Source organism: Bemisia tabaci, chromosome 6 (genome assembly GCF_918797505.1).
Source record: "Bemisia tabaci chromosome 6, PGI_BMITA_v3".
NCBI classification, from domain to species: domain Eukaryota; kingdom Metazoa; phylum Arthropoda; class Insecta; order Hemiptera; family Aleyrodidae; genus Bemisia; species Bemisia tabaci.
Genome location: NC_092798.1, coordinates 1,290,967 through 1,315,893, shown reverse-complemented (window position 1 = coordinate 1,315,893; position 24,927 = coordinate 1,290,967). Strand labels below are relative to the sequence as shown.

The 24,927-nt window shown below is 36.6% G+C and overlaps 2 protein-coding genes across 2 annotated transcripts; one reads left to right on the top strand and one right to left on the bottom strand.

Annotated features, from left to right (window-relative positions):
* Positions 1-378: 378 nt before the first annotated feature.
* LOC109033891 (TBC1 domain family member 13) lies at positions 379-12,904 on the bottom strand. Its single transcript, XM_019046739.2, has 11 exons — positions 12,744-12,904; positions 12,548-12,621; positions 10,918-11,043; positions 10,334-10,469; positions 9,451-9,607; positions 8,679-8,877; positions 7,636-7,837; positions 7,151-7,273; positions 6,354-6,411; positions 5,290-5,351; positions 379-4,170 (listed from the first exon to the last, which is right to left on the bottom strand). Exons 1-11 carry the CDS (start codon positions 12,767-12,769, stop codon positions 4,152-4,154), a joined length of 1,182 nt encoding a protein of 393 aa, XP_018902284.1. The 5' UTR covers positions 12,770-12,904; the 3' UTR covers positions 379-4,151.
* Positions 12,905-14,993: 2,089 nt separating this feature from the next.
* LOC109033893 (uncharacterized) lies at positions 14,994-23,054 on the top strand. The gene is made up of 3 exons (XM_019046743.2): positions 14,994-15,151; positions 17,722-18,075; positions 19,425-23,054. The coding sequence occupies exons 2-3, from the start codon at positions 17,752-17,754 to the stop codon at positions 19,920-19,922; spliced, it is 822 nt and encodes a 273-aa protein (XP_018902288.2). The 5' UTR covers positions 14,994-15,151; positions 17,722-17,751; the 3' UTR covers positions 19,923-23,054.
* Positions 23,055-24,927: the final 1,873 nt, after the last annotated feature.

Sequence of the window (24,927 nt, the reverse complement as noted above, 5' to 3'; positions counted from 1 at the left end):
TAAGAAATAAGGAACGGAGACAGTTGTCATGTGCGGCCTTGGTTCAACTTTTGAATCTCCTCTACGGAGGACTTTGAGATTTCACACATGAATTTTTTTAGGATGCAATATGCTCCTACTTTTAGTGAATTCATAGAAATCAAAACCAAGTTTCAAAAAAGTGGGTGTGAGGTTTATTAGGTATAAATTGCTTGTTCGCATCGACTCCTTTCTTTTTTACAATTCTTGTACTTCCTTGAAAAGATAACTCTCCAACTTTCATAGCTTTCCCAAAACAATGAAAATTATTCGCCAGCTTTTCAGAAACTAAATAACATTAGCAGAGGAGATTTGCCTAAATCAGGCAGGGAAATTCTATTAAATAAAGAACGACTGGAATAAATGACACATGATAACAAAGTTTATTAACACAGACAGAACGGTTAAAAAAATATATGAATCAGTCAAAAATGTTTGAGTTGAAAGAAAACTTAACAAAGGTATTGGAAAGGTGCCTATCGATGGCCTAAGTGAGGAACCACGTATCTCTCGTTGCGATGTTGCAAACTTCCTGTCATACTTTATTTTTTCTTTGGAAAAGTAGTCAACATGATGTCTTGAAAACTTCCTTGATATTTCTTCTCTGTTAGCAGAATACTCTGAGGAAATTTCAAGCTGTCAAGTTGGTTTGTTTTTCTTAAAAAAAAATAAAATAGGAGTAAAAATTTTGAAACACCGCGATGGAGATACGTGGTTTTGCACTTTGACCATCAATATATCATAATTTGGGGGATAAACAGAAATTGCTTATCAAGAGCAAACAACGTAGGTACTTTGAGGCTGTGATTTCAAAACTTAAAAAAAAGATATGAAAACCAAAGTAGAGAGAAATTGGGCTTGGAAAAGGAGTGAAGAATTATCCGATAGGTATGTTTTAAGAAAACGTACAAGGACTTCTGAAATACATGATACAAGAGCGAACAATGTGATCTGCACAGATACAGTTCAGATCTGTACAGATCTGATGATGATTACTGAACTATTCACTGCAAGAAACTTGTATGAAACATGGTTAAATAGTACCATTGAATGATTTAACCCATAACAGTTTCCTTTCCCTTTTTTCAGCAAAGATTTTTGTATGTCATAACAAAAGGGCTGTGGTAGCTTATGTTTTTTCTGCTATAATTCACACATAGCAACTTACAAAAGTAAATGATATATTAAAACACTCAGCTAATTTTGAGAAAAATACAAAAGAGTTGATAGTAAGTTGGGTTGACGTAAAAAGGGAAAGAGAAAGTATAGGATGAAGTGGAGAAGCAGATAAAAAAGAATTATAATAATAATAAAAACAAAGAGATAAGTAAATAAATAAAATATGCGAACATTATTTTTGAAGTAAATTATGGAAATTGTTGAGGGTATTTCAAAGCCTGGGATTAAAATAAAAAGAATATAAAATTTAATACTAAGTTGCTCAATCTAAATAACCTGGTGTACTTGCTTATTTGAATGAGAAATTTACCCCTCTTACACGAAAGATAATCTAAAAATGTATAGTCCCTAATAAAAATTATGATTAAAATGATACGCAGTAAAAATAAAGGACAGAGAGAACAAACGATTAAATTCACTTCTGAGAGTTACAAACAAAACGTAGTAAGAAATCGCTTGAAAACATCTCTGAACATCATGTGAAGTATTGAAAGTAGATACCAATTTTTTAAAGATTGTATGATAATGGTGAGTCAAACGTTCATATAAAAAAGTTAAAGAATCATGCTGATGACCAAGCCTTTAGAGCCCATTGATAAAAGACAGCGCAGAAAAAGGAGCCAGAGAAGACATTAAAAATGAAAACAAGTTCAGATAAGATACGCATATTGGAGTTGACCAACGCCAAACTCATATGATGCTTATCAAAAACGGAATAGCATACATGGAGAAAGACGAGGTAATAAAGATCATATCGATTACTAAAGTCCAAAAGAGCAAATTTTGGATTGGGATGTTGCGCGCAAATTTTTTCTCTGGTTTTAATTTTTTAAAAGAAGATTAACCAATGACTTCTTTTGTTTCTGAAAATGTTTTAACTTCTTAAAAAGATTCACAAAAGACAATAAGGAGATGTTCGGATTTGTTTTCTCATTTAAAAAAAATGAAACATAATTGGAGAATTTTTAAACATTGAAATGGAAAAACGCATTTTTCTACTTAAGCCATCGATATACTGTAAGTAAAAAAATTAACGCTTCTTAAAAGCTGTTTTTGTGTGAGACATCTTAACTTCACCGGATGCCACGTGCCAAATACACCTAATAAAATTGAAGGACTAAATAAGACATTTAAAAGTTGGTGCATCCTTGATTTTTTTTAGCAGCCTCCCCCCCCCCCTAATTTCCTATCTCATTTTTAAAAATCTTCACAGCTTCTAGAAACTTGTACACAGCACGTTAAAATTAAGCTTTTCAGACAAATTGCTTCCAGAACTTAGAGGTTTTTCTTTCAGAAGAAAGCTGCAACAGTCCAAAAAAATTGAAGGGAAATATGAATTGACACTTCATCGCTTACCGAAAGGGAAAAACAGTAAATGGGGGGGGGGGGGATCTTTTTTGAAACAGTAATACACTTGTTGAGACACTGGTGGCAAGCAATTTAACCGACTAAAAATAAACTGTTTTAACTAATATTTAAACTTACAATTAAAAAATAGGGCATTGATTCTGATTTTAAAACTTTAATAGGCATTTGAATGTTAAGACATTTTTTCATTTAGAATTAAGTTCTGGTGTATTACATCCAAGAATACTGAACCAAGAGACATGCGCTTGGAACAGAGTAAAATAGATTTGCAGTTTCAATTCTTACGTAACAAATACTATTTGAGAGCGGTTTCTACATGTTGAATATTTCAGGCAGATATCAGATCTTTGATAGGGGAAAATAACTTTCGAGGCGAGCTTAAAACTACCTTTACTTAGTTTTTCTTTTAAAGTCACTATGTTCCTCTATGCTAAACCCCGCACTTATTTTCCTGCTGTCGGCTTGTTGATGTTAGACCTTCTCCACTACAGAACTTGTGTCAATAAACATGGGTGCTTTTTTTATGGCTTATGTTTCTCTCACAAGATCTTCTCATCATTAATTTTTTCACTGATGAAGTTTAACTTCAACTTGCGTGCTCACCAATCGAGACAGCTGTATTTCTCAAGCGTGTTGCTTCTACGATGCCGTACCTTCAAGAATTGGGAAATATTCAAGCTTAACATTAAAATTGGTGGATGCTTTGCTAACCGATCAAAAATTTGGCTGTCTTTCCAGAAAGAAAGCAAAAAAGTAAAGGAATAAAATACAAGTAGCTGCCTTAGAACGTTGTTTAAATAGTGAACAGACACAATATTCGTGGCACTTAATAGAAAATTGAAACTGCTCCCTTCTGAACCAGAATCAGTGTCTGTCTCTTGGTGAGGCGGCCTGCATTGATAAATCGATGGCCAAAGTGCATAACCACGTATCTCCGTTTACAACGTTGCAGACTTCCTGCCATACTTTATTTTTCCTTTGGAAAACTTAGTGATGTAATTCTTTCAAAACTTCCTTGATTTTTTTGCATAAATGGCAAGGTATAAAGTTGGCAGGTTTCTTAAGGAAAAGATAAAAGAGGAGCAGAAATTTTGAAACACCGATATGGATATATGTGGTTCAGCACTCTGACCATCTAAATGTCGTTCATTTTGCATGCAAACAACTAAACAAAACCTAATATTACCAAAATAATGAACGAGAAATAACTAAAAATTATCAGAAAGTTTGTTGTTTTGAGGGAGTTCCTCATAAGTCTCCTTTGAGATATGAGAGAGTGTAGCTCCAGCTGCCATCAGAATCTAGCGAGTATTATTAATCTTATAATGAAACTTATGCATTGAAAACTAGATGGGAAAGACGAGTACAAAACAGGTAGAGGAAAGTTATATAGCAAACACAGAAACATTTCATGTATAATGATTCTGTTCTTTGAGTAAACAGAGGTCTAGATCTTTCAGAATGATACACAAGGTATAAACATGTATGAATAAAAACATGTATGAATAATAAAAATTTGTATAACAAGATCACAGATACTTTTTGAGAATTGAACGTTTGCTTTCGAGACAGGAGCTCCTTGTCTCTCACCGAAAAACATTTCCCCTGAAATAAAAATTCAATTTATTACAAAAAGACGAGGAGCCCAGGAAAAATTATAACAATGAAATTAACTAGGAGTTAATACATCAACTGTGAAACTCTCAAACCACGTATCTTGTTTGTGCTGTTTAAAAATCTCCCCTCCTGTTTTATGTTTTATGTTTTAAAAGAAGAACAAATCAACATCACTTTTTGAAATTAGGTATCTTAGAATTTAACTCAGATAAGAAAAATCAAACAAGTTTTTAAGAATTGACGTTGAGTAGTTCTCCATTTAAATAAATCAAGTTTGACAAGAAATCTGCAACACCGCAAACAGAGATACGTGGTTTGGTAGTTACACCATCAACATGTCACATGTCATGCATCACTGAAATGTCATAAGAAAAGAAAAATTGCAATGAAAAGCAGATTTTAATTTTAAAATCATTCAAAATTAATTCGTACTGGTCTTAATATGAAATTAAACCAGAAGTAAATAAACATCAAGGTATCAGACATAATTCACACATTACAGATTTCACTTTTTTTTAGTGAAAAACAGATCAATTCAGCTTCCAAGCATATTTCCGCTGTTTTTTCCTGAGGAAGCTGTTTTGCTTACTTAGTCAAATTAAATGCTTCATTTTTGTGTTTGCATACTTCCAGCTTTATTTTAGGATTTAAAAAAATAGATTCTTTGCGAAGGAATAGCTGAAATGCGCTTGTAGAGGCAATCGATTTGTTTCGTTGCAAAAATTTAAAAAGAAACCAGTATTCTGGCAAATCTTGTTTGATGCCCCGATGTTTGCTTATTTCCTCCATGGATTAAACTCAGGTATTGTCTCATGTAGCTTTCGATCATTATCTCTCCATACACTGCAAATCCCCATTTCTTAAAACTTTGTTATTTTAAATTCCACACCTGTCTCCAATCTTAAATTATTACACAGCTATGTTCTGAAGGGCATACAAATGGTAAATAATAGAATGTAATTGCACTTAAATCAGTGTAGGATGTCAATAATTACTCAAGAATATAGATTTCAAAAGCCCGTCCGCTGCCAGGAGTTATTATAAAATTATACATGTCTAAAAATGAACGGGGATTCCACAGAAGCAAACAATGAGGTCAATACTTACAATTTGGCAGAGAGTTCAGCAGCTTTGGATAGAACAACGCTGATGTCAGACAGCGGGAAGTTCTGAAAGGAAAGAAATTGCCGGGTTAATTCAATTGAATGAAGTAAATCTTATCATTAAAATTTTGAGCCCTAGAGGAAAGCTAGGTGAATTTAAAATACTTTTCAGCTTAATTTAGGAGTAATGGAACAGAAAAAAGAAAAATGGCAATTACAAATATGCATATTCTATTAAAAGATAATTTTTTTTCTATGAGGCTGACTTACTCTTGTTTCTAACCAAATATATGTTTGATGTTAAAATTAAGTTTTCATTCTTTTGAAATTTTTTGTCAACATTGTCTCTGTGTTCATGGTTACATTGAAGGGGGGGGGGGGAATAATATATGAGGACTTATATGTAACAATGGCGGATGTGAAAAATTACCTTTTCAGAACACGTTCAAAAAACTGTTTTGGCGTCGAGAAAATTTTGAGAGAATACTTGAGATGTAATCTGTGAGATCTGTAAGTTATGCCAGAGCCAAACATATTAAATTTTTGTGTCTTCAAAAACAGTTTTTTAGGTGTGTTTTGAAAAGGTAATTTTTTACATCCGTCATTGTTACATATAAGGCCTCATGTCCTGTTTTCCGGGTGTATTTTCGGTGAAAGAATACTATGAAAAAGCATGGCAAAAGCGCACTAACATCTTTCATTATGAGAATGAAAAGGAATTTTTTTTGAGGCCTGATTACTTTTCTATTCCTAGTGAGTGGTGAGCCAATGAGCCATGCTACATGCCTCAGAGCTGAGGAAATGAAATGGAATAAGACAAGAAACAATGATGTAAAACGGACCAAAACAGAATGGAATAACTAATTAATCCACACCACAAAAATGAACTTATTCAGACAATGAGTCTTTTCTCATTGGACTCCACACCAAATAAGTTTTCAGTATTGAAGGTAAATGCAAGTATCAAGCTGGTGGATTTTCCGTTGTACTCTAAAAGTGCGCACACTTATTTGGCGAGGACTCTAGTCTCATTATCCATAGTAAAAAAAAAAATGGATAAAAACAAACCTGTAAAATTTTTACATTATTGGGAAAATCATTGTTCAGTAGTTGATTTCTAATTAACCTGCAACACAAAATGACAAATAATTGAGCAAAATCGAACAAAATACCCGCAAACTTCTGAGATTTCCTTATTTTTTCCCATTTTCTTCCACTTTTTTCTGACAGGATGACAAATCAATTATAATCTTTACTTGCATTCATAAGTATTTTTCACAAGATAAAGGAAATTTAAAGAGATTATGCGAGAGATAACGCTTGACAATTTTTGAGTTGAAAAATTAATGCATTATATAGATAATTATGAGAAAATGAAAATGAAATACATAATAACAGTTCTAGGACTAAGAAGTGTGCAATTTTATTCAGGTATATACAGAATCGGTCATTGAAATATTTCAAAAGAAAGGCATTACAATAGACTCCAGAGGTTTTTTTTTTTTTTTTTTTTTTTTTTTTTAAAGAAAAAAAACAAACAAAAATCATATTTTGCCTTGAGGGGACTTTACTAAAGTCTCATTATTTTACTTGCAATGTCACAAAAGAAGACTTATTTATGGGTTTTTGGTTAATTGAAAAAATGTATAACATGATTAGAATGGATGGATTTGATGTGTGACTCTTTTCTTCGGTAATTAACACAATTCCTTTTGGAGCAATATTCAATGCTATCAGCTTAAATTATGCACAACTTTTCACAGGAAAATCCCTTGATTATTGCAGGAATTGAAACTGTGAGGTATGGATGAAATACATTTTGTAGGTGAGAGGGCATGCATCTAATTAATTATTCGTTAACTTACATTATCATGGCACAACAAACATGGATGAGAAATGAAAATCGGTCTTCATCCGCAAATAAGGAGTCCCAAATCCTCAAAACATCAGGCAAAGGAAATTCTTGAGACAACATGAGCGTAAGCCACCTGAAATTCAATCCACGTCAAAGTTTAACATGACTGGAAAATACTAGCTAACATCTTTTTTCTTCTAATTGCTGCTATTGCCCATCACACACTCACAAAAAAAAGATGACTAAACAGTTTGATGATTTGTGTCATCAATTGAACAGCATTTTGCAATTAGGAACTAAAATTTCTGGCTCATCTATAAAAACACTTACCAGCATAGGAAAGTTAATTACATATATGCTGTTTCTAAACAAAGGCAGAAATTTTAGTTCCTAATTGCAAAATGTAGTCCAATAAAAATTGTGGTTATTTCATACAGAGGAAATAGGAAATGCCAATTTTTATGTATAAGACTTGAAATGTTTTTTTTTTCTAACCTGAAGCTGTAATATTGCGGACAAAGTTCTTGACGGCGCAGAAGTTCATAGACTGCATGATCTTGATGCTGCAACTGGCTGATCAATTTGTTCATCAAGCGGTTGATGCCGCACTCTGCTTCATCGAGACTCTTGATGAAAAAATCTCTGATTTCACCCATGAGGTTAGTAAAAACGAAGAAACAGTCAGCCTCTGCATGCTCTAAAGAAAAACAGACATAAAAAAATAGATTTTCATTCATAGTAATCAGGGCTGTTACGGCGATTAGAGTTGGCACCAGATACGCTCACTTTCTTTCAAATTATAAAGAAAAGTCTTCAATTGGACTGCACTATGCAATCCGAAAAAACTATTTCTAACTTGTCCAAAAATGTATCTTTTTCAAAATATTTGTAGATCTATTTGTAAATATGAAAAATGCAGATAGCGAACTGAGACTCATTTCGCTATCAAGTTCCAGATTTTTTTCTCATCGCATGGGTCACTTTAATTTTGTTACTGTTTGTTTAAGATTGTTATAATTGCTGCTTCATAATTTTTCTTTTCCTCCTGTGGACGCTGTTTTGTATTCTAAATGCGTAATCTTTGTTAGATGGGCTGTACAGCCTGTTGGTGTATAAAAGATGATTAAACAAATAAATAAGTAAAAACAAGTTTGAAAACAGCTCAGTCAACTGCTGTTCCTTTGCATTGTCCCCAAACACACCATTAATAAAGAACTCTAATTGATATTGCACTTTAAGATTTTCTCCTAATGATTAAATGCTGAAATGCCAGTGCATTATTCACATCTTTCTTGGGTTTAAAATTTCTAATAACATGAAAAAATCTGTAAGTAATTAGACTTTGAGGTCTTGTTCAAAGAGAACAGTTTCCATTGTGCGGATGAGGCTAATAACAACGTTTCAATCAAATCATTGGCGATAATTGTCATAGAAGTTAATCTATACTTAAAAGCAAAATAAGAGAAAATTCCAGATGGATAGCAATAAATATTGTAAGTGTATTAAGGGAAGAGATTTAAAAGTGGATTGAAATTTACCTCTCCATTGAGTAGATGGGTCACAGGCAAAAGTGTAATAAATTGGTCCTATGATTTCATTCATGCCTTGGACGTAGCCCTGGCCTGGGTTTAGCTTGGCGTAAAGGAATAAGAGTCTTTCAACTACTTCCCAGTGAGCTTCCGAGCCCTCCTCCAAAGGTACATAGTCTTCTTGCGCTTTCTTTATCAATAAATTATGCTACAAACAACAGATTAGCACTTGAAGTGAGAAACATTTTTACAAAATCCTGGTCCCGATTATTCATGATTTGATAATATACCTACCTGCAAAGACATTTTTAAAGATTTTTATTTCTTTTTATCCACCAAAAAAATTATGATGCCTCTTGTGGAAGGTTTAGTCAAGAGGCGTTTAGTTGTGAGAAAAAAAATTTATAAATTTTTGGTGCATTGTTTTTTAGGAAGAAAACTGTTCAGCGCATTACTTTAAGTCTTTCAAGTCCTTCAGTGCACTGCTTATTGTTTGCAAAGAAAACTGTTGATTGTGCTCTCTGACCTGTACTAAGTCTTTTTACAAAAAAGGCATTACAGGTAAAAACTAACTAAATTGTTGGAAAGCTAAAATCCCTCTGGCACTTTTCCCTCTAGGGGATAAATTAGCGTACTTGTTTCACAGCTGTAACCAAATGATATTTCTTTCAAAAGAGACAAAAAAAATTTGTTTGGCCAAATATCTCAAGCCTAACTTGGTTTGTACTACATAATAGAATCTCCTAAATCAAATGATTTGTCAGGGAGAACGAAACTTTACCTTGAGGATTCCTAAGTGTTTGCGCTCAACATTAGCCGAATTGAGGACTGACAATTGAACACGGCGATGCAAGCGTTTTCTTCCAGAACTGTACACCACACTCTGGCAAGGAAACTCGGAGGCTTGTTGGAAAAAAGAAATGTCTGGACAAAGTCGCCTGTTACAAGAAAAAATTGCACAATGTTTTTAAAAACTGAAAAATCAAACTGAAAACAAGTTTAAATTTTGTAGAGTTAAAAATCACAATAGAAACCGTACCACTTAATGAGAATATTGTTTAAACGAAATTTAGCATCCAGTTAGTTTAGCCCAAAACATCCCAAAATTCCAAGTTTATCTAGAATATTTAATTTTAACATAAAGAAGGAGACTTTATTTCGCCTACATCCTAGATTTTGCTGGCTGTGGTCAATTGTAAGTTAGATCCACATAGCCTCCAAAAATGTAGCTGGGAGTCCTTCAATTAATAGTCCAAACTCAGCTGTATGCAAGTTGAGTTTTTATCACAACTGATCCAACCCACTCATTACCCTATATGAATCAGTATTTAAATTAGGAATGTAAATAGAATTACATGTGTTAGCAAATGGAAGTCTACAGCCGAAAGAATATGGATCTGGCTCACAATGAAGTAAAAAAGTGAGCAGGTGCCACACTACAAATACAATTTTAGGGATGTTTTTCGTTTTTTGAAAGTACAAGTTTCTTCAATTTCACCTGTCTGTTGCTGAATTTAAATTGAGGATTGCAGATTTTGAAGTTACCCACATTCCTGCGGTTTCATACGAACTTTACTTCCAGTTTTCAACATTGAAAAACCAGATGAGAATGAATGGAAAAAAGTACTAAAAATACTTTGTAAAAAATATAATGAATTGACAACCTGACATCTTTATCAATTTGTAAGAGGACTTCATTATCTCTAAAGTAAGTTTGCCATTGACTGTCAGGATTCACACATAGAGGATGGTCGCTTTGAGCCTCCATTTCACCCTCTCCGGGACTTACGATCATCTCCTCTGAAAACAAAATGCAACAAAATTATTACCCAGAGTCAGATACTTAGAGAGTCTAGGCAAAATAAGTTTACGCAATTAAAGATAGTGACGAGAGATCTACCATCTTGATTCATGTAATTACTTTCAATGCCAAACTAAAGACAGCTGATTTTCTGTCTCATTCTAAAAGTGTGTAGGTAAACGTATTTGACATGAGCTCTTGCAAAAGGAGAATGACAAAAGACCTAATATGACCGTCAAATGGAATTATAATTTCAATACATTTTAAAGATATTCCATGAGCATGAAACTTTAGAAAATTCCAGAGTTGTCATTGATTGTCTTGTTGACATAATAATAATGGATGGCAAAGCCTCCTTCTATCTATGAGGTTGCTTAAAAAGTGACTGATGCATTGAGTAACTGCATTAATTGATTCAGAGGGAAAGCAAAATATTTTCATGATTACCGATAAATTGCTGGTATAATTTGCGTTTTCTTTCCAAAATACTATCCCACTGCGCTCGCTCAGGTGGCAAATAGTTGAGGAGAAGCCGCCAACATAAGGCTCTATGCCCATGTTCATCTGGTACTCCTGAAAAAGAAATGAGATTATATATTAATGCTAACAAGAGGACATAAAATAATAAATGGTTCAAATGGTTACTGCTTCGATCCTGCACAACAATACAGCAGTTCTTCTGGAAAGAGGCAGATATACCCTCACACATTTTCCGACATGACAGATTTTGGGATCTGTGGATCGATAAGTGTTTGAAAGTGCACAATTTAAACATATCATTTATACTTCCAAGATAAGTATCTGCAACAGAATATTGATGACTCAAGTCTCAAAATGTGTATCTCAGATTGCAAGGTTGTAAGTCTTATGTTTTATTTTCTGAGGGAAAACTAAACGACAATTTCATTGAAACTTCAAAGATTTTTCTGCGCTCATTTCAAACAAATTACACAAAATTGCGAGGAAAATTTTTGATTAAGTACTTTCCCTTGAGGAAATTATACCAAAGTCTGAAATTTTTAGATGTTGCGATTAAGGTACACATTTAGCTATCAATATTATCAATTTTACCTTTAGACATAATCAACTCATAAAACAGAGTAAAATTAACTCAACATAAAACTTTTCCACTCCAAATACCTTCAAAATTAGAATTTCAAGATGACTTTCCAGCACTTAAATTGGCATTCTACAACTTACAGCTGCCGTCTTTGCTTTGAAAACTAGGAAAATTACGATGACATTCTCTAGAGAAAATTACCTACTCATGATATAAACCATTGAAAATTTGCTAAGCAGCGAAAAGCCATTTCTTGACTTCAACAAAAATAATTAATGAGAGGCAAAATATGTTTCCCCGACAGTTCCTGCAAGAGATATAGATGGATATAAGTCATCTAAACTTTAGCTCTATCTGATATTCGAAAGAAGGGAGAGAGAGAAATTAAAATCTCAGCACACTTAGGGTTTTAGGAAAGTTTTAAAGTGCATTTTGGCACACACTTGACTCCTTGACCACTTTGGAGGCAGTCAACTCAACACTGAAATGCATCTGGGGATATTGACTAAAAGTTGAAAATGAATTGAGGAAATGGTACTTGCGCAAGATAATTTCCGACTGGTCATACATTGGACAGAATTGAAGTCTCCTGTGTATTCTTAAAGGGAAATCAAAGTTTTCAAGATGCATTTTCCTCACAAAAGTGCGAAAGTTGAGTTTTGAGAATTATTTAAGCATCGAAGGAATAAAAGATGTTCTTGGAGGATTTTGACTGACTATTTTTCCTACTGACAATTGATAAGTTTAAAGCAAAGGTCTAAAAAGCACAAGAATGGGGTATTGCTGCGGGTCCTTTGGAGCTATTACCTAATAGGTTTGTTTTCTCTTATCATGTTCTGACCTCCTGAACGCATTTGATCTGTGAATCAAAATATTCCAGTTATGTAGCAGCTTGGAACATTCTTATGTTTTCAGCTGTGACAATCGGGTTCCAAACATCTGCATTAAACCTTAATCCCCAAGTCTGTAAACCAACGCTCCACAGGTTATCTATATAATATTTAGATAAATGCTTACCATTAAAAGACAGAGCTTTCAGTCTTTTGAGATCGATCTTCGGGGCATCCAATAACTCTTTGAATTCCTGCAATCTGGAAAAGTAAGAGTATAAATTAGGAAAGCCAACATTGGAGAGGGGACGGTAAGCTCAGCCTTTCGCCAAGAACAGACATACTTAGCACGACAAGTGAATGAGAAAATGTGATTGTCATACCTAGCTTGATGCGCTTTTGGAGTCATAGCAGAATATCATTTCAAGTTGAGAGGAAAACTGCTGCTGTAGGTGGTTCTCACAAAAAAAGGGGTGTTCCAGTGCAATGACTTCTAGCCCAGACCAGATGTGCACAAAATGTCAACAAACTCTTTCAATGTTTCGTGGTCTAGGTTAGAAGATCTTCGGGACAAGTTACGTCATTCTAACATCTGATTGGCTGAAACAAGAACAACATTGACGAATTACCACTACAGCTGTCTTACAACAATTAGGTGAGAAAAAACTTTCATATTTGACGAGCAAGAATGACAATTAATTAGAATAATAAATCATTTATTTTGTCTTGATTTCATTACCTTTAGTACTCTCCTTTAAAAATTTGAGTAGGATTCTTTTGTAATTCTAATTAAACGATTGAGCTGAAAATGCTTGATTGATAAGAGTCCATATGAAAGTGTAGTGCTGGTTTGTTGGGTTGGCGTACATGCAAAAATTCTGGCGATTTGATTTGTACAGAAAAAGCCCGCGAGCGCTATGAAAATTCAAAATGACGCTCATCCGTAACAAAGTTCGCAACCCCGTACCCTCTGAAACTCCCTTATTTATACTTCCTAGTTTTTTAGGCTCCCCCTCAGTATAAGCAAAAACGTGCTTTGGTGCTCAAAATTCGGAAGTATTATCGAGCCATAAGCTCAAATCAATTTTTCCCTTTCAAAACATCTATTGGTGGTATTGTCACTGTCAAACTAAAATATACCGACGCGGCGCGCGGCGGTGCATTCACGGAGACACGTGTTTCTATTATTGCCCTGCTTTAAAATTCATAGTTCATTTTTTCAAAGAGAATATATTCCGGAAAAATATTCGTGCTGAATTTCCGTGGCATATTATTGACTGAGCGAAGAAAAATCATACGTTAAAAATGCAGTAACGAAGATCAGGTTATAAATAAATATTTCCGCTCTAAGGAGTGAGTCGTATTTTTAATTTTAGAGGAGACTAAAACTTGTAAATAAAATTGAATCGGGAAGAAACTTGACCAGAGGTTGGCTTGGGTCCGGCCTCATTACATGAGGGCGCATTATTGAATTAAAAAATGTATATACTCACGAACTCACAATGCAATTTCCAGACACTTTAAAGGTTCTCTTTCCTTCCTTAGAGTCTCAAACCATCATTTTACTAATTGAGAAGCTACACATTAGTGAGAGTATAAATCAGGTTAAAAACTTCGAGAGTGGTCCATTTCATTCCGTTTTTATTTTATTTTATTTTATTTTATTTTATTATCCACGCCTGGTCTTTCTTCTTCTCTCCCCATTTTTTCAAATAGAGCCTTTCATAAAAAAAAAAAAAAAAAAAAAAAAAAAAAAAAAAAAAAAAAAAAAACCCATTGGAACCCCTTCCTCTCATCCCTCCTCTGATAGCAGTTTCATAAATGTTCATTTTTTGAAATCTGACGTCCATTCAAGATTTACATATCGGTGGCTAAAGTAAAAAAACGCGTATTTCTATTGTAACTTGTCGAAATCTTCCGACTCTGCTTTATTTCTTAGAGGGAAACTAACCGGTATATATCTCAATAAAATCTTCTGTGAATATACAAAATAAGAAAGAAAAAGTAGGGGGAAAAAGAAAAGGAAAAGATTCTCAGGTATACAGAAAAATCAGATCGTCGTAGAGGGACAAAAGAGGGGCTTGGAGGACAAGGCGCATAAATGCAGTTTTTGAAAACAATCAGATGTTAATTATTTCAAGTAAAACTAGTCTTAATGCATTTTCTGATATTAACGATTTCAAGTAAAAATAGTCTTAATGCATATTCTGATATTAATGATTTCAAGTAAAACTAGTCTTATGCATGTTCTATAAAAAATTCGGACCCAAATTCCAATTTTAAAGCTTCAAAAAGTCAGTTTAAACTGTATTCTAATATCTCTCGAAATAGCAAAAGCTGCACTTATACGCCTTGTTCTCCAAGCCCCTCACATCTACTTACACAAAACTACCTATTTTTACTCAAGACCATCCCAAAACGTAGACTCCCTTGAGCCACTGGTAAATTTCAAAGAGCCAGTCGAAATCTGTTTCGTTTTTGTTTTGTAAAACACACTGCACTGCAAACGACACCGTCATCAAACGAGTGGATGCTTAATTAGAGGAACCTTGACTTATTAAAAATGTTGCAAAAACTCATACACGAGTGAAAAAGGAGGAAAAGAGGCAGTGGAAGATTGTCAGAGACAGAGGGCAAGAGATAAGAGTTGCGGAATTGGGATTACCGCCCAGATTCGCGTGTGCCACAGTTGGAAAGGTCGCTCTTTAAAAGCCGGCCCCTTCGACACGAGTCAAGTATTTGCTGTGCGCTATTCTCTGTTTTTCGAATTACAAACTAGTTTGCATTCCTGGTAAGTCTTATTCATTTTTCTCTAAGGCTATAATTCTTAAGCTCAATTATTTTCTTGAAAAATTCAACCAACTCCTAGAAGTTCTGAGTACTTATAATCCTTAAGCTCAATTATTTTCTTGAAAAATTCAACCAAGCCCTAGAGGCTCTGAGTAATTACATTAATTGAGGGACAAGAAAGACAAGTGGGATAGTGCAGTTTTTGAAAAAAATGAAATATTAATTATTTCAACTAAAACTGATCTTAATTCATATTCTGTGAAAAATCCAATTTTTATAAGCATCAATAAGTGAGTTTGAACTTTCTTTCCGCCATAAGGCTCCATGTAATTTTTAAACGTTAAACGCGCATTCCTTGACGTAGCAAGAACTGCGCTAATGCGCCTTGTCCTCTGAGCCCCTGAATTTAAGAAGACATTTAGGTTTATTCCGTTTTCGCTTATTAAAATAGGACTGCATTTTGCAATGTGGAGCTATAAATTCTGGCTCATCTGAAAAAAAAAAAAACACTTACGTGCATAGGGAAACTAATGGCACATACGTTGTTTTTTTAAACCGGGCCAGAATTTATAGTTCCAAATTGCACTGCTGATGTTATGCCTAACGGTGATTCCGGCAGCCACCCAATAATTGATTAACCATTTTGTATCTATATTTATTTTTTTCTCTACTAATATTTCTATTTTCTTTTGATGTAAATTTTTAATTCTGTAATAACGTCATTGGGTGGCGGATAAACAAACAAACAAAAAAAAAAAAGTTCCATATGTCAAAATGCAGTCCAATTGAGACTCCTCTACCAGACACTTGCTACGCCGCGCCACTTCATCCCTCCTTCAACAAATCATTTTTTCTCCATTCTATAGTAAACAATGGAAAAAGCGCTTATCCTCGTTTACTCTGATGCTGGAACATTGCTATTTTTGCTCAACTCTTGGTTGGAAGAACTGTGGCTCTGAAAAAGAAATAGTAGTTTTTTTTGTTTTGTTTGCTTATCACTTTCAAATTCTTGGTTGGAAGAACTGTGACTCTAAAAGTGCAGTAGTTTTTTCTCCCTTGTACATATATACACTTAGACTTCAAAAGAGTATAATTCTACTCTTACGTCCCCTGCATAGTCGCCGCCAGTTAGCGTGCGGACCGAAAACATTTTCCGATCATGACTCGACTAAATTCAGTTCTAAGATAACTCTATTTTCTACCGAGAATTTCATCTTGTAAAAAGAAAGTGACTGCATCGCTCGTGGCCGAAACTGAGTGATGAATAAAATTCACTAGCATTTGAGTCAAATTATTATTTTTGAAGAGATGGCGAAGGGCAACTGGGCGGTGTAGGTGATGTTGCCGTCAGTCAAAATTGAAGGCGTTACGTAATACATACAAGAACCTCCTACGGTTTCATGGCTTCTCTTTTCTTCATTTACTCAACAATCACTATGGATACGGAAAAATATCTATTTAAGCTCTGTAAAGGTGCTTACTTTATTTGTCTATTGTTTTAGTGCTGAGTTCGCGAAAAAAATATTCCAAATATGTATTCCATCTCACGTCAAGGGTTTTTGGAGAATCTTGCCCTAATAATGGAATAGATATATTGAACATTTTTTTCCGTGGTATGGGAAAAAATAGAAAGATTAATAAAGCAACTTTACAGAGTTTGAGAGACATTTTTTTTCTGCGTCAAATTCCAATTGTAGTGAAGGATAGGGTAGGCTTGACCACCCCCCCCCCCCCCGTTCCTGTTTTAGTGAGTCACGCCTTCAATTTCGGCTGCCAGCAATATCACTCGCACCGCTCCATCGCCTTTCTTATTCGGTGTATTTTTGCTGGAAAGAACTTGGTGCATATGAAATAAATAAAACGTAGCTATGCTTCATGGTTCCTGTTGATTTAATTAACTGGCTCACTCAGCAATTTTAGTTCTTTTTAGCGCGAAGGCACCGTTGATCACGCGTGCGTCGCTTGAAACCGGCCACGAGCAATGCAAATTATTTCATCCCAGATTTTTTTTTTCTTTTCTTTTTCTTTTGAAAAAAGAGCAATGACCCTGAATTTGTGTCTTCGCCCACAGGTTTCACCTTCCTGCTCTACTTAAACAACGGCAATGAGTGAATCAACAGAACTGGACGTACTTCTGCCAAACGGAACCAGAGACAGGTGCGGGAAAGAAGGGGTGTGCTCGTTAGTCGAGGGTGTTAAGAATGAATGGGAGCTATACAGCGCCAGTGACGTCAGCGGCAACGAAGCCGTCTCCGTTGTCGCTCTGGGTTGGCATTGATTCATGAGCCCTGTCCACGAGGCTCTTTCCACATGCCCACGGCTCACGATTGCATTCAGTTGGCACATAGATCCGTTTGACACAATGTAAAATCCCGCTTTTTCATTTTTCTCCAAAGGGAATCACACCCACTTTGACATTGTTCCTTGTGCAGCTTTGTAGAACACACCCCGTTTTTCCTACTCGCCAATAGTTCCGTTCGGTAAAAAAGTCCAACTTTCAGAACTCCTTTTTAACCTGCTTTTTCACTTAAACTATCTCAGATTCCCGTGATGTTATTTTTTTCTTAATAGGTGGATTGGGCAGAGGAATTAAGTGAGGAAATGGAGGCCGTAGCATGGAGAACTCTGCTGTGTTGGTGTTTGGTGTTGTGGTGGAACCTGAGGAGTGCTGAGGGCGCGGATAGAGACATGGACTTCCACGTCGAGCATTTCGAGGAGAGCATCATAGAACTGCGGAAGCTGGTCAAGTGCAGCACGTTGGAGAAGGGGGGCGCCCAGTTCCCGCGTCTCTGCCCCAAGAACCGTCTCGGTCGCGATGAGCGCTTCGTCCGCGTCAAGTTCGACTTCGGCCACAACAAAGTTGTCACCTTTGCCGTTGACGCCTCTAACCTCTATATAGTCGGATTCGCCGTTAATCACGAAAAGGTAATCATCAAAATCCCCTCGAGTCAGGCCGAAGCCGCCGCACTCAGGGAGAGTCCCGCATATGGAGCCGTCCGCAAATTGCACGTATTTCTACCAAACGGAACTATGTGCATTAAGACATGAGACCTAAGACCCATAAGAGTACGTGCATAACAGGGCTCACGTCATAATGCACAGAGTTCCGTTTGACAGAAATACGTCCAATTGGACGTTTTTCTGCCAACCGGAACTATAGCTTTCCTATTTCGTAGCAGAGAAGGTCCTTGAGGTGGAGATCAAAATTGGATCATGTAGACCAGCGACGACCTAAGCCCAACCCTGAAAATTTCAAAAATTCAGTTGTTTTTGCAGAAAAATTGAATTAAAACCAAACGCAGCTCATTCATCCGTCTTAAAGTCCGTTTAAGTTTTTAAATTTGTCGAAAACCCCAATCTTAAAATTGAATAATGTAGCACGACGGTCTGCATTTCAAGCGTTGGGCATTTCTTGATTTCGGTGTCTCAGAATGTCCTCTAACGTTTCATCCATTATAATCAAAAATGAATGGAATTTGTAAAAACTTTTTTGCTAAATTCTCTTCGTGATTTCGCCACCTTCCGGCCAAAGTATCACAAGCGCCATGCAGCGTTTCAAAATATCCGCTACCATTTCAATTTTTTACAGAGAAATCGTTCAACAAAGCTGTCCGAAAATTTTCAAACAGATTCAATCAACAATTTCTCTATAAAATAATAAAATTGCGGAGAAAATTTCGAAACGTCGCGTGGCGCTTGTTAGGTATACTATGGCCAGAAGGCGACGATTTTACGATGCCGAAAAGAAAAAATTTCAGAAAATTTACTGAATAGTTTTCTCTCTAAAATATAAATTAGGAGTGAAGATTCCGAGAAACCTCGCACCGAAGAGAAATGGATGCTGCTTTAACATTCTGGTTGTAAAAACGTGTGCGACAACTCACAAAACGCTGGATTAACCGCCACAGCAGTTACTTTACAGCAATATCAATATGTAAAACTCACTGCTGTGGCGGTTAATTCAGCGTTTTGCAAGTTGTCGCACACTTTTTTACATCCAGAATGTTACCGAAATCAACTTTTTTTTTTTCGGTGCAACCAAGAAATGCCGGATCTGTACCCAAAATGAGACCGTGCCGCTGATTTAACATTTTGAATGTAAAAACGTGCGTGACGACTCACGAAACGCTGATGAATTAACTGCCATAGCAGTTACGTTAGAAATATCAAGATGTAAAACTAACTGCTGTGGTGGTTAATGCAGCGTTTTGTGAGTTGTTCTTTACGCTTTTGATCCTTTAACGTCTCATTTACGGTGGTATTTTACTTTGCAGGCGTACCTGTTCACGGCGGAGAGCTCAGACGACAAACTGCCAACAGACTTCTTCGGGCGCGGGGTCAAGTCGACGAAGGACATGGGCCCGGGGAACTACGACGACATCGAAAAAGCGGGCGGCGCCCGGACAGGGGTCCAGCTCGGCCTGGAGAGCCTCAACACGGCCATCTACCAACTGGCCGGGAAGCCGGACGACCTCAGGGTCCGGGCCAACAGCCTCCTCGTGGTCATCCAGATGGTCTCCGAAGCGGCCAGGTTCGGCTACGTCGAGCAGCGAGTCAACAACTGGGTCTCCAGCTACCCGGACCTCAAGACGATCAACCTCGAGAACAAGTGGGGCACCATCTCCGAGCAGATCCAGAAGGCCGACGCCAAGACCGGCAAACTCCTCGCCCCCTTCACCATCTTCGACGAGCAGGACAACCGACAGCAGATTCAGACCCTTCAAGATATCATCGACAAGTGTGGCGATGTGCGGATGATGCTCGCCAAGTGAGGGAGTCCTCTCCCCAAAATCCACCGGGCTCATTCTTGACATTGATGGACAAAGCTATATAGAAAGAAGACATAGGGAGTATGAAGTTGTCCCAATGGTTGATATGGGTGGTTCCCATAGACTAAGGGAGAAAATGATAGATTAACTGTAGGGTCCCTTGTGGGTTGCAAATACTTAATTAGTCTATTATACCTTCTTTGTCCATTGCAACCACCCGCTTCCACCAATAGGATCCCTTCATGTCTCTTTTGTCTTCTTTGTCTATAGCTTTGTTTATCAATCTCAATAATCGGCCCACCGGCTCATTCTTGACATTGATAGACAAAGCTACTTACAAATAAGACGCAAGGAGTATGGAGCCATCCTTTTGGTTGAAATGAGTGGTTCTCATAGATCAATTAAGGGAGACAATGATGCACAAGCTCGATGGTGAAACTGCAGAAATGCGAATCTCGCTTTGCGGCGTTGCAGACTACCTGTCATATTTTATTTTCTACACGGAGAAATATTCTGCTTGCTGAGGAAGAACGCCGTATGAGCATTCGAGAGCTGGCAAGTTTCCTCCAACAAAATGTTTATTTTTGAGGAAAATTATCAATATTTCTCATTGAAATTTTCAGACTTTTCAGATCAATTTACGAGCAAAATTATCTGAGAAATTGCAAGAAAAATATGAACAAGTTTTCTTGAAAATTAGTGATTTGTCAAAGGAAATTTGGCAACGCCCGAAGGCTCATACGGCGTTTTTCCTCAGCACGGCAGTATTGAACGTCATTTTTAGAAAATTTCAGTGATTTTTCTTCTCTTTATAAGGAATATCCCTGGTAAAAGTTGGCGATAAGAGCTGCGTTTCAAAATACCATAGGAATTCTTAAAGCCGGCTAAAGAAGGCTACAGAAAATCACATAGCTGGCTGTAGAATGCGGAGAAGATCATACGGCCGGGCTATACGAATAAGCGATAAGAAATTATGCAGCCGGGCTATTGTTCCTATCACCGGGCTTTACACTTTATCGCCTGGCTGATGCTTTTTCGCCATCGATTATATAGGCTATAAGAAATTGTGTAGAAATCCGTATTCTTTGGAAATACTTAAGTTTGTACGGAATCACCTTAATATTTACAAAACACACATTATATTTTCCTTTAATACATATTTTTTTTTAATCAATTACCATGAGAATAATCCATACAGAGCGTGCAAACATATCAAAATCATGAGTTGAAAAACGCTGACTCCGCCAGATTAAATATTAGAGCCTAGCACAAAGCGGAGCGGCGACGCACTGGCGCCTACAAACCTAACAGGGATACTTCACGCATTGCGCAACGCGTGAAGTATCCCAGTTAGGTTTGTAGGCGCCAATGCGTGTTTCGCGCTGGCTGTCCGCCTGCCACGGCGCTTGAAGCAACTATTTCACACCAGAGGTATTGCACAGTATCATACGAAACTGAAGGCGCTCTAATATATTAGTAATGGCAGGCATCCATCAAAAGTACGAAGCTTTCCTTGCAAAATAAATCAAGATACTACGGCCCAAAAAGAGAGCAGTATTCCAAAAACTCACTGAGTCCTAGCATCCGTAATTAGTAACGTTTAACATACACTTCGTCCCCTGGCTGTTGCTTAATCGCCATCGGCTATAAGTAATTGTGTAGCCGGCTATAGAAGCTATTGGAAATCTTACAGCCGGCTGTAGGTCTATGGTATTTTGGAACACGGATTCTACTGCCAATTTTTACCAGGGATTCTGTGAAAGCTTCAAGGCATGATGTGTGTTCGGTCTCCTTTTTAAGAATAAAATAGAAACGGAGATCTCAAAACACCACAATCGACGATACGCACTTATCCCGTATTATTTTCCCCTTATTTCTTCACCGTCGAACTATAGGGGCTCCCGTGGATTGCCATTAGTTGGTCTACTACCTACCTTCCTTTGTTTATTACAACCAACCATAGGCGGTTCTACGGGGGTGCCAGTGGGTGCCAGGCACCCCTAAGCAAAAATTAAGTACGGTTATCGGAAACCGTAGAATTACTGCTTTTAAAGATTCTGTATTCGCTCACACTGAGAAAAAATCCCAGCAATTAATTGAAAATGTTTTAAACAGAATTAAAATTGATAGCCGTGTCTTACAAAGATTCCACCGTTTTTTTATGGTAAGATTGTAGTTTTTATGGAAAGTTTTGCTAAAAATTTTCTAAATTGAATATACAGGTATTTAAGTGGAGAGGAAGGAGAGAAACAGAGAAAGGAGGGTAGGGAAGGGATAGAACTTGAGGGCCGAAACTTAGGCCTCCCCTGAGCGACCGTCCCCTTTGGAGCCGGTCTCCGACATTTTCCACCTCTTGGCACCCCCATGAATGAAGGTCTAGAACCGCCTGTGCTGCACTTACACCAGTTAGGATCCATATCCATATCCTTTTTGTCTTCTTTGTCTATCGTTCAGTCTACCAATTTCAACGATCAGCTCGAGCCGATTATTGAAAGTTTAAAAGAGCATGATAAGACATCGCAATACGATATCGATGGTCGCAGTGCAAAACTACGTATCTCCATTACGGTGTTTTAAAATTTCCGCTCCGACTTTATTTTCTCGAAGAAAAACAAGCCAACTATACGGCTTGAAATCCACGCAGAATATTCCGCTTGCAGAGAAGAAACGTCATGGCACTTTTCAAGAAGTTAAACGTTGACCAGTTTTCCGAAGAAAATATAAAGAATGACAGGACGCCTGCGACGTTGTAATCGTAGATACGTGGTTTTGCACTTTGGTTATCGATTCATCCGACCCGGGCAATTAGCAATCACAGGTTATTTTCAAGTGGTTAATGTGTTGTTATGATAAATCGCAATATTCCCTATCGGCATAGTAAAGGTTTACTGGGTAATGGCTGCATAGCCTCTTAAAATATATGATCTCGGCTTGGGGCGCCTTCATTTTTTCGTGATACTCTACGCTTTGTCATGGAGTTAGTTTAGTTGCCTAACAAAAAAACCTAACTGAGATCATAATTTTCATTACACGCTCTTCTGAGTGTGCCTATTTAATACTGTATTTCAAGGAAGAAAAACTGTCGATTTCGCACTGCGGGCTAAATGATCAATATACTCAAATCTTGTTTTTTCATTTCTGAATTTTATGTTTTCCTTTTTATTTGCTAGTACATCTTCTGAGAATTTGTTTTAAAGTTGTAACCCGGTTAGGTTACCTTTCTTGAATCATGAAATTCTGAAAAATTAGTATGCACAATTTTGTCAAATGACAAAAAAACCACTAGGTATCTGGAATTCTAATGAATTTATTTAAATGCCAACTTTAGGTAAACGGTTCGTGATCAAAATATACTTAATCGTTTGAATCACTTATTGAACAAAACAATGATTTATAAAATTATGTGAATAATTTTTAGGATTTTATATAGTTTTGACCGAGTTCAAGTGCATTTATCATAAGTAAAATCATTATACTGGCGGAACTTCCATTAAGTAAATGATTGGAAAACACATTTCTTTGTTCTATTCTACTCCCAAACAGGCCTTACCTGATGATTTCAAAATACCCATTTAAATTGGTCGTTGGTTCTGATTATTGCACTCAAAGTAAGATCCTAAATTCCTAAAGAAGATTTTTATTCCCCGATCATTTAAATTGGTCCAATTCTGCGAATGTGGTGCTTACTTACTGATTGAAAATTCAATTCGTATTCTTCTGCGCAGACTCCAAAAAGCATAACCATTTTTTTCATCAGAAGCATTCAATAGTCTTGAAATGGACTGCGTTTTGCAATTTGGAACTATAGATTCTGGCTCATCTGAAAAAACACTTATGTGCATAGGGAAACCAATGGCACATACGTTGTTTTTAAGCCAGGCCAGAATCTATAGTTCCAAATTGCAAAATGCAGTCCAAATACCAGTGGCGAGACGTGCATGATCGATTATTGATATTTCCTCTTGTGAAGCTATATGCTAAAGAATCGATTATTAAGGTGTTCGTTGCGAGCACCCTATTAATCGATCATTTTCCATAGCTTTAAATGGCAGCTCAATTGATAATATTTCTCAAAAGCACGCTATGCCACGGTAAAATACTCTAAGGTACTTCCTCAACCAAAATTTAAATTCGAGCCCCCCCCCCCCAAAAAAAAAAAAAATCCGAATAAACCTTTAGATAACAAAAAATGAATCAACGTTACAAAATCCTTGCGGGTCTCCAGTTGAATTAAAAAATTGTCTTAAGGGTAAAAAAACATGCGCGCCTTTCGTAATTAAAAATGATTTTTCTCCATCCCCCTTCCTTCCTCTTTCCGTCTTCGTCATCTTCGCCAAATTTTTCATAAGACAAACATCCTGATAAAAATTATTTTTTGGAGAAAATAAGAACAGGTACCCTAGTAGTAGTGATTGCGACAAGTTGTAACATGATCGGATGCATCGCGATTTTATCAACGTCAATTTGTTGCAATATTTTCGGATACCAATTTGAGAAAAATTGCGATTTCATCACATATAAATTTGTAATTAAATCGCGATTTTATTGATAACGATTTATCATAATATCACTGAACAAAAAATCGCGATAAATTGAGATAAAACTTCGATTTTATCGAACGCAATTTTACAGAGATACAACCGCGACAAGATCGGGACAATCGCTCAGATGTCAATTATCCTAGCGATTTTGTCGCCAAACAATCGTAAAGAACCGGGACTGAATTTCAAAATATCGCGATTTTTCCGTGGAAAAATTCTACTTGGATAGAGGAGGGATAAAAAATTATGCGAGAGTTACTACTCGTATTTGCGGCTCTTTTTTTCCTGGGTAGGTTCACTCGACGATACGGAGATCCAGAGCGGGTATGAATGCAAGGTCGGCTAAATATTATTGGATTAAAACAAAGCGGAGCTCAACCGCTCGAGACTAATTCTATAATGATGCAGGACTTCCAGGAGTAGTGTTTAATGAACCGCCCACGTGGATGCTCTCATGCGGCACCAAC

Bases quoted from the DNA above. Each gene is read 5' to 3' on its own strand.
- LOC109033891 (XM_019046739.2), bottom strand. From the start codon at position 12,769: ATGACTCCAAAAGCGCATCAAGCTAG. The intron at 12,622-12,743 runs GTATGACAATCA...TTACTTTTCCAG, and splicing joins CCAAAAGCGCATCAAGCTAG to ATTGCAGGAATTCAAAGAGT. The intron at 8,878-9,450 runs GTAAAGTTTCGT...TGTTGTTTGTAG, and splicing joins AACACTTAGGAATCCTCAAG to CATAATTTATTGATAAAGAA.
- LOC109033893 (XM_019046743.2), top strand. From the start codon at position 17,752: ATGGAGGCCGTAGCATGGAGAACTCTGCTGTGTTGGTGTTTGGTGTTG. The intron at 18,076-19,424 runs GTAATCATCAAA...TTTACTTTGCAG, and splicing joins TCGCCGTTAATCACGAAAAG to GCGTACCTGTTCACGGCGGA.